Below are 14,332 nucleotides of genomic sequence, written 5' to 3' on the forward strand. Positions count from 1 at the left end.
GCGTAAAGGATGTCAATATAAGTCTGTTTCAAAATTTATCTCGAAATAAAAGATAAAAATTGACTGCGGTTTAGCCGAAAATGCTAGTCATGGCAATTGTTGAAAGTTAACATGCAATCAATATTTTATCGATCTTTTATGCACTGATTATTAACAAATTACGAATTTGTAGCTGCGTTGTGTGTAAAGCCTGAATCTTTGGGTGATAACAAAGCATGGTCGTCTATATTGGAACAGCTTAATTTAAAACGGCTAATTGTGTTGTAGCTACTGCGGATAGGGCTGTTAGAAAATCATCTTCATCGTTTGGATTGCCGTCACCTAACGTTTCATACTATGCATTGTTCCAGTAATTTCTCTCCAATCGAATCTCGAAATAAAACCGGTGCATTCATTTCTACTTATTCCATCGACTCACCTTCAAGTGAAAAGGTATGCGTACAAAGAAATGAACAGTTACATTCATTTGCATCATCCATTTATTAAGTGCCAAACAATCATTCACAATCCATTCATTCATGATGCCTATACAGGTGATACATTCGTTTGAGTTATTCATTATCGGGTTCCCTCGAAAATTCGAGAGCAGCGTTTTTCTCTATACATCAATTCGAATGAACTAGAATCACACAAGTTGAAATCCAGCAAGCAAGTGAATATTATTGTGAATATCCCGCAGTACTGTGTTAACTCTGAGCCTACAAATATTTTTTTTTACCGAAAAACAGCATTCCCTAATTATTTTTTTGAATTTAACGGTGATTTAAAAAAAATTATTTTATAAGTGTTTAGTAAATTTCTAAATATCAGTCAAAAAATTCCATGAAATAGTAAATACCAACAACACGATATTAGAAAAACAAAATTAATCCACCTACCGGTGTTGATGCCTTCCTCGCTCATTATAAAATGAATCGTGAAAAGTTATAAGGGAAAATACGGCTTTGGCAGGTTTTGTTCTATTATTGGCAGGAGGGGTTTTGTCGACCGAAATTTATGAAATTTGGCCACAATATTCTTTGATATGCAAAGAATATTTAGGCCAAATTTGAGCATAATCAGTCATAAAAAAACCCCTGACAATAATAGAACAAAACCTGCTAAAGCCGTCATTCCCCCTATATAAAGGTCAAAACAGTACAAATAGAAAGCAATTAATGAATTAGCGCTGGAAAATGTATACATATAAGGTGCACCTTTTTGATTGTCATACAGACATCCAAAATATTTGGACAAAAAATTCTTCTTTGTACTTCCAAATTCTTGAAAAAATCATAATAAGCAACAACGATAAACATCATTAGTTGTTTTCAGTAATATTTCTTAACAAAAAAATTATGCAAAATTATACAATGAAGAAATCATATAAAACTATCATAAAATAGGGTGTATACAAAATCAGGAGCAGACAAAATTTGAGCATGTCCCAAATCTATTCATTACTAGAAAATATTGAAAATAACCTTATTTGAAGTTGAATTGTAAACCAATAATTAAACACAACATTTTTTGAAAGAATAGAAACAAAAAATAGTGAACCATTTAAATTACATTATGATCCAAAATCTGAACAAAATTCACAGTAGCTTTAAAAATATTGAGAGCTAGCTGGTCCGACCCTGCCTTACCCGGGTTTAGCAATTGATTTTTGCGATAAAAATGACAATTGCAAGATTGTTCGCAGCGCCGCACAGTGGGACCAATCCCAAAAAAGACGGTCATAAATGTTAGAAGTGAATAAAATGGTCTAGTAGGCCACATATTGTGATTTTTCATTGAATAGATGGTTCCTCTTCTCGGCATCAACGATCCGTAAGCTAAAGTACAAGTATCGCAGCGAGAGGTGGGGCACCAGTCGTCGCAAACACGCTATAGCTCTCTAAGACAACGTGCTTGCCGCCATGTAGAGTTCTCTTTCTATGAGCATTTCCACAGGTATTTAATTACCGATTTCAGCCGCCTCACCGCAATGCTAAGGAAAAATTTATTTTATTGTTAGAAATTGTAAACATATGGAATAGGGCAGCAGGGACTATGTCCAAGGACTTGACGATCCCTCCCCAGGCCGTCTGCGAGTTGTGGCGCCTGCCTAGGATGTGGTGGGGTTTGACAGTGGGCCCTGTTAAACCTCTATAAAAAGCTGCATGAATCCGCAAGTAGGCTCCGCCAAAGCGACCGTGTGCCGCTCAAAGCGCACAAGCCCAAGTCCTGATGTTAGGTGGGACGCTAAACAGCCCTGACACGACGGCCCTCCGACGAGACAGGAGGTTTGCGCAGGCCCAATAAGCCGCCTTTAAAAACAACCATTACGAACAACATAGAAGATAATACGACTCGATACAATCGGCAACGACCTAGGCGACGAATAAAGGATCACGATTGGAAGCTTGGAACATGGAACTGCAAGTCGCTAGGCTTCGCAGGTTGCGACAGGATAATCTACGATGAATTACATCTCCGCAACTTCGATGTCGTAGCGCTGCAGGAAATCTGCTGGACAGGACAGAAAGTGTGGAAAAGCGGGCATCGAGCGGCTACCTTCTACCAAAGCTGTGGCACCACCAACGAGCTGGGAACCGGCTTCATAGTGCTGGGAAAGATGCGCCAACGCGTGATTGGGTGGCAGCCAATCAACGCAAGGATGTGCAAGCTGAGGATAAAAGGCCGTTTCTTCAACTATAGCATCATCAACGTGCATTGCCCACACGAAGGGAGATCCGACGACGAGAAAGAAGCGTTCTATGCGCAGCTGGAGCAGACATACGATGGATGCCCACTGCGGGACGTCAAAATCGTCATCGGTGACATGAACGCTCAGGTAGGAAGGGAGGAAATGTATAGACCGGTCATCGGACCGGATAGTCTGCATACCGTATCGAACGACAACGGCCAACGATGCATAAACTTTGCAGCCTCCCGCGGAATGGTAGTCCGAAGCACTTTCTTCCCCCGTAAGAATATCCACAAGGCCACATGGAAATCACCTAATCAAGTAAGGGTCTGTTCACAAATTACGTAACGCTTCTGGGGGGAGGGGGGAGGTCCAATATGCGTTATACTTTGTTACACTAAAAGGTGGGGGAGGGGTGGGTCCTATCAAATGTTACGCATAACGCGATTAAAAATTTATTTGAATCGCCAACGCAGGCTGCCCGACATAAAAACTCAATCTCACTAAGTGATGGCGTTGGCATACACTACATAAACAATGTAGTGCTGCCACCTAGGAGCAATTCGGAATGAACACTTGCGCTAAAAAGTAAATCACGGCAAATTTTAACCATATTTATCAGCACACTAGCACCGCGCAACGGGGGCATAACGACATACTTCAAAATGACCAGTAAAAACTTTTCACAAGCACGCGAATGAAGATGAACGTCTGTTCTCTGTGTTTGAATGTCTTTTTTTTAATCACTGATTGAAATAATTGCTGTTTATCGTTATCGTATATTAGTCATTATCAAAATCAAGCATGCTGACATAGCGGGACTAATATGCGTAAAAATACCAAGCGAATGTTGTATTTCTTGACACCACAGTTCTGCAAAACTATGTAAATGATTGTGATCGCAAATTCTAATTTCATTTCTACTTGCTGCATTCTTGATATCCTTGATTTTTGATTATGTGTCGTCCCTATTCTAACAGTGTTCAAAAAATACCAAGACCCAAATGCTTCAGAGAAGGGAAAAAATCTGCCTTTAAAATTTTCACAGTTACGCGTTACATGGGGGAGGGAGGGGGTCAAAAACTCGGATTTTTGCGTTACGTAATTTGTGAACAGACCCTAACGGAAAACCAAATCGACCACGTTCTAATCGACGGTAAATTCTTCTCCGACATCACGAACGTACGCACTTACCGCAGTGCGAATATTGAATCCGACCACTACCTCGTCGCAGTATGTCTGCGCTCAAAACTCTCGACGGTGATCAACACGCGTCGGAGTCGTCCGCCGCGGCTTAACATTGGGCGGCTACAAGACGGTAGACTAGCCCAAGACTACGCGCAGCAGCTGGAAGTGGCACTCCCAACGGAAGAGCAGCTAGGCGCAGCATCTCTTGAAGATGGCTGGAGAGATATTCGATCCGCCATTGGAAGCACCGCAACCGCTGCACTAGGCACGGTGGCTCCGGATCAGAGAAACGACTGGTATGACGGCGAATGTGAGCAGTTAGTTGAGGAGAATGCAGCATGGGCGAGATTGCTGCAACACCGCACGAGGGCGAACGAGACACGATACAAACGGTCTGATGATAAATAAAATAAATGGAATAGGTTTTGTTTCGTCCTTAACCGAAGTAAAGCTGTAGAGGCGCAAATCGTTTCTTGATATTACGGTTCATGTGAAAAACTTTTTACAGAGTAAGTATGGAAAATTAGACGTAGGGGTCAAATAAAATACTCTCCCTGCATTGCGACTAAACATGACATGACTTGATAGCTTGTCCAACTTCCTTTAACAATATTTTCAAAATCTCAGAGCGCAAGTGTTTGTAAAAACTCATGATCACGTGGAATTTCCTTAATTAAAGTATGCGTGAGACAAGAACAAATAGTACTAGGGGGCCGTACACATACATATTACGTATGCCCTTATGGGGGGGTCTGTCGTAGAGTAGAAGGAGAAGAGAAAACATATTGTGCGTTGCTTTTTATCAAAATTGATTGGCAAGACCGAAACGGCCACTGTCAGTAAAACCGAAATAACTGAGCGGGCGGAGGGTGGCGGGACCTAATTTCTGCAGGATTGGATTCCTGACAAAAAAATTAAACTACAGTGTAAATTTCATTAATGGGTACCAATGGGTACCTTTTTGAATTTCACAATGAATACAGCAAGAAGATAAAACAATAATAATTGTATACATAATAAATATCGAGTACTTTCTGCGCGATCAAAAATAATTTACGAACGTATATGCGTGGCTTTATTAGTTTTTGGACTACACTTTGTGATGGTGCCAAATATAATAGGTTTGGGTGATGTATACGTTGTAGTCAACATAATGAAGCAGTAAGATAAATGTTACAAGATTCAACAGAATTAAAAATCGACAACATGCTCAACTTGTATGGACTGTAAAGGTAAGATCCACCCGAATAAAATCAAATCAATTTGGATCATTTTGAAAAAAAAATTGGTTTTTGACCGTCTTTTTGAAGATTGGTCCTTCTGTGCGTCGGTGAGTCGCTGGCCTCTCGTTAAGTAGATGTCATATCGTCATTTCCTTTACTTTCCTAATAACGGAGAAGATGGTCGTGGCCTGTAATGGTAGCTTTCATACTTTATCCTTTTTGACCTCTAATTGGGTTGCTATTAAATCCCAAATAGCAATCCACTAGCAATTGGAGTAAGAAAGCTAAAGAATATACATGACAGTTATCAGTATGCAATCTACGAAATACTCCGTTACAACACAATGCAACGCAAAATAATGAAACGAAATTCAGCCTTGCAGATAAGAAAAACCGAATTTCTATAAAAATAAGTACTTTTGCTAATAAAATGTCGTTTTTCACAACAAATATACGTGCCAAAAATCCAACAACCAATATGCATTCTAAAAGGCTCATTTTATGAAATTCAAACATTAGTCAGCTTTGCAGAGGAGAGAAACCAAATTTCTATGATAATACGTTCTTGAATACATTACTTTAATAAAATTTCGGTTTTCACAACAAATGAACGTGCGAAATAAAATTCAACAACCCATATGTATTTTTTAAGGCACATTCTATGAAATGCAAACTTTATTCTCAAAACGAGAAGCCAAAACTCAGCTTTGCAGAGGAGAGAACCAAATTTCTAAGAAAATACTTACTTTTGAGAATTTTCTCCCCTTGGAAACAAAAATTACAAAATCGTTTTTTTTTTTTAAAGAATGGTGGCAATGCATAGTAATTGATGCGATCTATTTCCCTAAAGTGCTTTTTTGACCTTTCTTATGTGATTTTTTTAATACAGTTAACGATGCACGAGAAAGGTATCATCGACGCTAGGTGGATAAATCTGGGTTTTTTTATAGCTATTTTGAAAAATTCTTTCATGTGTGGCCTTACAAATGTTGTCTTCGGCCTCGGTCGATTTTGTGACAATTGAGTTATTAAGACAAATTTTATACAGAATACCTAATTTCATTTTGTGCTGGATTTTCTATTTGGTTACCGTTTTAATCAAAGGTTTTTAAAGAACCTTTCTCCAATATGCTAAAATTTTCCAAGAATGCATGATGATGCTTCATCGATTTTTATGTTAGAAAATTTCACTGTCCGCATCCACATGGTGATTTCTTTCTAATTTACGATAACGTATGAATTCAGTCAAAGAATATATTTTTTAAACTGTCTTGCATTTCTCGAGACATTGTATTAGTTAGTTGAATATGCAAATCAAATTAAAACCTCTACTAGAAAAATTGTTTATTTTTTCTCTTCAACTTGTGCTTCCGATTCTCCGTTTGGTTGTTTCGTCGGTTGGCCGGTCTGTACGATTTGAATTGTTCTCAGCCCTTCTGGTTCAGGCAATGCTTTCTTCGGGGCGGATATTGTCAGTATACCATCTGAGGACAGCGTCGAAACAATCTGGCTGGCATCATGTCCGTCTGGAAGCGTGTACCGACGAACAAAGTGTCTAGAAATTTGACCATGTTCGTCCTCTTTTTCCTCATGCTTGCCTTCGACGATAATTGTGTTGTCCGTAGCCTTGACTGTAACCTCTTCTGGTGCAAACTGCTGTACATCCAAATTGATTTGGAATTTATCGCTGGTAAGGTTGATAGCAGAACCGGAGTCTCGTAGCGGTACCAAATTAAAATTGCGCCACGGTCTTACATAGTGGGGTCGGCGCTGATTTTGAATGGCGGATTGTACTGCAGCATTGCGGGATGTTAGTAAATGATCTCCGCTGATTCCACTACCGAAATGCTGATCAAAGATACGAGGAAGTCGAAGTTGACTGTCCCAGCTATCATCCCACCAGTCACTGAACAAAATAGGAACAAGAACCATTTTTCCTTCTCACAAAGCTTTGAACTGTAAAAGCACTTTGAAAATTATTGAATACTCTTATCGAAAAATTCACGCTGTTGTTTTCACTTTCCGTTTTCAACTGATGATGGTTCAGGCCAATGAGCTAGACTTACTAAGGTGACGCAGACCAGTATATGTGTATGTAGTAGTAATCAAAAATGTTGTGACGTCACTACTTGCGTACGGTAAGAAGTTTATATGGGAAATACAATAAAATACGAGATTTCTTTGAAATACGGCGAATTTTTGCCATGAATTTATTAGAAAATAATAAAATCGAACTTTTAGGGTAATTTGCCAAATGTTGAACAGCTGAATTAAGCTCGATGCTGAACACCATTGTATTTTTTTAAACAAGAATTTCAGCTGTAAAACTGTAATCGATTTTTCTCAATTCTTTTTCTTATTATTGATAAGAGCATTGTTCACGTACTTCGGTATTATTGTAAAACTGTGTTTAGCGTGCCCTTGTACGCAAAAGAAAACCGCAATATGTAAAAGGTGCTTAATTTTATTTATTTCGTTTAGAAATTGGATGTTCTCATGTGATATATCATTCTTTAATAAATTCTTATAGCCTGTTCAGATTGCGAGCTTCATAACTGGATATCATACCGAATAAAAATAAAACGTTTGAACTTTGACATCAAGATACCAATTTATCAAGCTTGTGACCTAAACAGGCTCTTCCGAATAAATTTACTTTTTGGTTAAAATGTATGTATTTTTTCTCTCGTTATTACACAAATACACACTCACACACGCACGCACACACACAGCAATATACTTATACAAACATTAATTTCTAAAATGCTTCAATTTCCTCTCATTCTTTCTCGTTACAGCACTTTTACTTTCATTCAATGTGGTTTTCTTGACCTTATTCTTTTTTGCATTTTTGAACTTCTGGATTTTTTTCTCTCTGACTTGTTTCTGCAAATGTCGGATCCTGATAGCAATTCGTTTTCGAGTGTAACTTTTGATCACATGTTCGGGTAAGTTAGGAAATTTTTGTTTAAGCTTTCTCATAGTTCTGCTGAATACATTACATTTGTTTCGAAAGCCAATATCCTTCGATTCTTCACCAGTATTGTGCATCCAATTAAAACAGGAATCTAATTGATCACCTATGTCAAGCCATTCTTCAGAAGGTTGAACTAAACCTCCATAGGAAAGATCCTGGACATAGTTTTCTTTGTTCATATCGGCATCTTGTGTATCTTCCAAGTGATAGGTATAACAACCCAAGCCGAGGCCTTCATTTAGATGAGGTCTAGCCATATATCCCATAACATATTCAAAGCCATCAGCTTCTTCTAACTCTTTGTCCTTTTTTTGGTAGGTCCATGGTTCGTCGTCTTCATCGTCACTGTTGTTCGGTGGAATAACAATTTCTTCACCCTTGTCCGCGCTTGGAACCACTTTTGCTTTGCATGAAATACCTTGGTTATCAAATAATCCTCTTCAATTAAAACTTGCTGCGCATTTTGATGCTTCTTTAATTGATGCGATAAACCTTTTCCCAACGTGATCAATCTAAGCCGATCAAGAGCTTGAAGTGGACTAGGATGGTCGTGGGTGCCACCATTCAGTCGAACCAATGCGAACTCATTCTCGATGCAATCTTGATCTACTTTATAGGTCATGATGAACGACACACCGTATTTCGGATTTGCTGTTACTACGCTGAGCAATTTTCTTATAGATGTTATTGAGATCAGGATAGCTTTTTGGAACAGCTGAAACACAACATATGATTAATTATTTTGAGCGCCTTATAGCCTGTTCAGATTACGCCATTTATTATATGATGAAGAGTAACTTGTTACTAATGAACAGACATTCAATTTTATTTCTCCACATTATAACGCTCGTATTCTGAATAGGTTATTTATTAGCGGAAAATTTACAAAATTAAAAATATTCTATTTACTTTTACTGTAGAAAACTATATAGATTTCCTACTTGTCGATAACAAAACACGCAAAACACTGGAGAAGTTTTCAAGTACGAAGCAAAATACACTGTCGATACAATAAATAAAGCGGAAGTTAATAGAATAATTTTATAATCTCTGATCATAAAAAAACAGAAGCATTAGAGGACATTGTATTACCTTTAATCCGGTAGCTGCTGGCAGACATTGCTTGCTCAAAACTCGTAGTTCCTTGACCATTGCTTCCATGGAATTGAGAATTTTGTTTTGCAAATCGAGGTGCATCCCATAGCACTTTTTCGAAGGAATCGTTTCGTTCAAGTTGTACGAATTCATCACATCGAACCATGCGTTGGTGGTTTCTATTATTTCCGCTAGTAACGATGCTTCATGATATTCACCATAGTGACGTCTTAGGTTCACTGCTGTAGTGTGACTGAGTAACTGGGCAGCCATTCTCACGTTTTGGCGTTCGGACCCTTGCACCGTTACATGTTTCAAGGTGAGTTTAAAAAGCGAGTTCAACTCCATTTGTTTGAAACTACTGTTCGTGTCCGCCAGTGGTCGTTTTAGCGTGGAACCCTTCTCTACAAGCAGCTCCAGAAATTTTTTCGTAACCAAGGTTCCTGTAATTAATATAACGGTATATTTAGTACGCATGTTCAAGTACACTAAACCCTCTTTTTACAGCACTTCTTTATAGTCACTCCATTGTACCTTTTTTACGGTAGATGACGTAGGACAATCTTAAGTATTATTGACATTGACTAATTTATACCAATTTATACGTTGGCCCTATGTACCCCTAGGGGTGCTCAGGATACATGCATGATGAGTGAGTGGTTGCCTTTTACCAGAGGTATTAATAAAGACCTAACATATCCAATTTGGGTTTTTGGATTTTTGTGACTCTGTATTATGTTGAAATGTCCAAAGATCAATGGATTAATAGAAATGCTAATAAATTAAACAAAAATTATTTTTCTGTCCTTCCTATAAATGACGTGAAATGAGGGTTGAGTATTTCGAATATTACAAAGGATTATAAGCTGTCTAATTAAATAGCTCAGTGGCATAACTTGCGCAACTCAGTTACACAGTCTTGAAGAAAATGAAAGGAATGTGTGAGTTACCTTTGTACATAAATCCGTGGTCTAGCAGCCAATTTCTCAGAAGTTTCAATAAATGCGGTGCATCTGGGAAAAAGAAGATATCCTCGCCAGAAACTGGGTGCTTCATTGATGTCTGACCTGTTTCGTGATTCACACTAGCTTCCTTCCAAACACCCAAATTTCCGCCACCACAGTCGTGTACAATTGCGACTACAGTGAATCCTATATCGCTCAAACGAGAAACAAGGTCATCGAGTAGAGATTTGGTCATTTTTCTGTCGAAATCTACGAAAATGGGTTGCTTCCACTGAGCGAACAATCCTCTCGCCATCACGAGCTGCATTTCTGAATGAGGTCCAATCACGTCATCGTTCCGTTTGTCTAGTTCAACCGTGCTTTCCACAGACATCTCATCATAAACGAGAACTGTAACTCTTTCTCGATCAGTGAAACGACTTCCGGCGATTTTCAAAAGAGTCAGTACGTCTTCCAACACACCTTTTCTCATTTGGATACATGACGCCCATTCTTGCAAACTGCGAACACACGGCAATGGATAATGGAATTCCTTCCGAAGTAACTCATAGGCAGGTTTGCTGTGGTACCTATAAGATGTGCAAAAATACAGTCAGAGCAAATTTATTTCGTATGTACACTGACCCCGCGGTAAGACGCGCGGCTACAAAGCAAGACCATGCTGAGGGTGGCTGGGTTCGATTCCCGGTGCCGGTCTAGGCAATTTTCGGATTGGAAATTGTCTCGACTTCCCTGGGCATAAAAGTATCATCGTGTTAGCCTCATGATATACGAATGCAAAAATGGTAACTTGGCTTAGAAACCTCGCAGTTAATAACTGTGGAAGTGCTTAATGAACACTAAGCTGCGAGGCGGCTCTGTCCCACTGTAGGGATGTAATCCAATTCAACACAAAATCGTATATGATGCAACATAAGATGCTAAAGTGGAGGGGATATACGTACATGTTGTATGGGGAAGTACCTATATCGCCTCCACTTTAGCATCTTATATGGCGTCATATACGATCTTGTGCTGACTGGGATGCCAATAAGAAGAAGAAGAAGATGTACACTGACCCCACAATGGTCCACATATATATTATATTGAACTAGTTTATTAGTGGACGCAGTAGCGCCCGTGGCAAGTGTTTTTTTTTGTTCAATATAAACGGTTCATTAATTCATGCATTAAAAAATCAAAATTTTCAACGTCTGTTGTCTGTGATTTATTTCATCATATGCTGTGTCTGGTTGTCTAAGGTTCTCACTGGTTTTGTTTTCTGCATCTGATAGTAAAAAAGAATTGAAGTGTCAAATATTTTATTTTTTGTGATAATTTCCTCGCGTGCTGCGTCTGGTTGGCTAGTCACCGAACAGACAAACAGGGCTATTATATATAGTATATTGGTCAATTGTAAATGACTCATAATAGTTCGTGATCCATGATTGTAGGGTTAGTGTATCGGTGATAAAGAATGTGTCGGTGAAAATGAAACTGGTTGATTGAAATTCCAACATTTTGAAAATATGCGCTTTGGGATCGTACACATATTACGTAAGCACTTATAGAGGGAGGAGGGGGTTGGTCGTTTTCTTACGTATCATACAAATAAAAAATCATTTGTATGAAAGAAATCTCACATGGGGGGAGTGTGAGTACAAAAACCCCAAAAAAGTGCTTACGTAATAAGTGTACGTGATTCTGCTACTCACCTCAATGAAAACGCATTGGCTATTTCCTTCGCCGTCCATGTCACTTTTTTTCGATCTCCCAAAATCAACGCGATTTGATTAGCCGTGAATAGCTTGCTTAATTCCTGCCTAACTCTTTCTCCAGTGACTTGTTCTGGTACATGTTGGAATTCCTCGCAAGCTTTTCGAAGCCGTTCAATATTAATATCCTTCTCCTTCATTTCAGCTTTTTGTCTTGATACAGTTTTTGTCAGAATCGCGATACGATGATTTTTGTCCTTCAGCTGTTGATAAACGAAGTTTGTTAGTACATATTCAGCCCAAACCATTAAGGAAAAATACGATATAGGGTCACTACAACATGAATTAATCACATGTATCCATATCCATAACAATCGAAAACAATTGATTGTAGATTGTTTTATTTAATTCAATAAATTTTCCAACAAAAATCAGGTATGATAACAGTAAAAAACCTCGATTAATTAACCTAGCGGTAATAATATCCTCTGTGCATTATAAAGCAATAGTTTTTTTTTGATCATTCATTTTGAGCGCATAGTGATCTCTTGTTGTGAGTAAATCAGTTAAAGATAAGTGCCCAAAAGTGAGTGAGTTTTTTTGCACACATACATACACACGCAGTTTGCCAAGTCGATAAATATTTGCACTATGATGAATTTCATCGCTAAATGATCAATGTGTAATATCTGTTATCTGTGACTGAGTGTTTTCGTAATACTCTACGTGAACGAGAAAGGCAAAACGACGCAATTCAATCCAAAATGCATTTTTTCGAATGTTATTAATATATAAACATGTTATTAGAAGTATAACAAATACCCTGTTTTATTACCTGATTCTGGAGCAATTTTATTTTAGCTTTTCTTCTTCGAGCCAATCCCTCCAGGTAGTCCAACTTCTTACTACGTTTCGTGGTTATTTTCTCCGATTTGTTGCTTGGAACTGTCTCAACGTCTTCGAGCAAAGTGGAGTTGAGAACATCTTGGCATCCAGAGTCTTCCAAGGTATCGCCAATTCTGATATCCTCAAACTCACTGCACGCCAGCTGGTTTGTTGAAATTCGATCAAGTGGTATTGGTACAGCTAATTCAATTGCTTCAAGCAGTACATCCATGTTTGAATAGCCACGAACCGTATCTGAAGGGTCTTCGATTGCACAGTCTACGGATGCATTTTCTGCACCGGCAATATTATCATCGCGTCCCACTGTCGACTCGTCGTATTCTTGCAGTAACTGTGCAACTAGTGCTTTTGTTCTTTGCGACGATAACGTTTACAACGGTCTGTAGAACTGCCCACCTCCACGGTACGAATTGAAGGAATAGCTAAAATCAGAACAAACAACCCATTAATGAACTGAATGAAGAAATTGAATATTCAATCTTACCATCTTTAACCAAAATGTTCCGGCCACAGCTGATTAAATCGCGTTTAATGGTGGCATTTGTCGCGAATGCATCCGGGTTGAAGTGTTGGGAGCAAACGTACAATACTGTACCAGGATCTTTCATGATTCCACAAAACTTGAGCCATTTAGCCCGCTTCGTGGGCTCTTTTGGAAACGAGTGGAAGCTGATTAAATTTTCACTTTTTTTTGCCTCTCCGGAGGTTATTTGGCACACATTCACTGCACACCGCGGCATGACTAAAATACCGATCGAGAACTGAAGTCAAAACGAATAAAACCCCGCACGAAATGAAATAAAACTTGATAAAAAGTTAACTTTCCGACACTTTTTCACTATCGATTGAAAGTAAACACAAATAGTGACGTAGGCAACATGGCTGACAGTTTTACTGTTTTGACATTTGTGTATCTTACACAAAAATCACGCACACTATCGATTGCAACTGCGTCACCTTTGGTCTAGCTCCTTGGGTTCAGGCATTCATCCATTTATATATATTACGAGAACACGCTGTGTAGAATACACATGAAAAATCTAGAACACTCACTCATATTCGAGGAGTACGCCAACCAAAGTGAATCATTCATTTGCGTAGGCTATTCATTCAGTGTTGTAGATTCTATCTTCTTTCACAATTCTGCAATGTATTGCCCATGTCTAGCATGTATGTTCAAACTGAATTTAATTAATAGTCATTCATGTTCCATTTCAAATCTATCTTTTTCCCTCCCAAAGATTCGCTTCAATATACATTCCCGTGTAGTTATTTTCAAAGTTGAAAAACAATTTTTTTAACTTTACTATCGTGTTTTTTACTTTAATTTGGAAATTAAATTCAAGGGTAGAAAGTTGTAGAATTTCAGCTATTTTCAATTCTCATAATATTTACAACTCGGTTACTTAAAGGATTCAACTTCTTAGAAAATTATTTCTTAGGTAATATTGAATACATATTATGACAGATCACCACACTCTTACTCTATTTGAATAATGTGAATAATGAATTGAACGATGTATTCTCGAAACATCTAGAGCAGACCGTCTCTCGATTCATCCAACCGAATGAACCAGAATTTCACACATTCGTATAAAACACCGTTGGATCTC

General features: G+C 38.4%; 1 protein-coding gene across 1 annotated transcript; it reads right to left on the reverse strand.

Annotated features, from left to right (window-relative positions):
• Positions 1-6,322: 6,322 nt before the first annotated feature.
• LOC134210879 (protein lethal(2)essential for life-like) lies at positions 6,323-7,123 on the reverse strand. The gene has a single exon (XM_062687280.1). It carries the CDS (start codon positions 7,012-7,014, stop codon positions 6,427-6,429), a length of 588 nt encoding a protein of 195 aa, XP_062543264.1. The 5' UTR covers positions 7,015-7,123; the 3' UTR covers positions 6,323-6,426.
• Between the last annotated feature and the right edge of the window lie 7,209 nt (positions 7,124-14,332).

Source organism: Armigeres subalbatus, chromosome 2 (assembly GCF_024139115.2).
Source record: "Armigeres subalbatus isolate Guangzhou_Male chromosome 2, GZ_Asu_2, whole genome shotgun sequence".
In the NCBI taxonomy this organism is placed as follows: Eukaryota; Metazoa; Arthropoda; class Insecta; order Diptera; family Culicidae; genus Armigeres; species Armigeres subalbatus.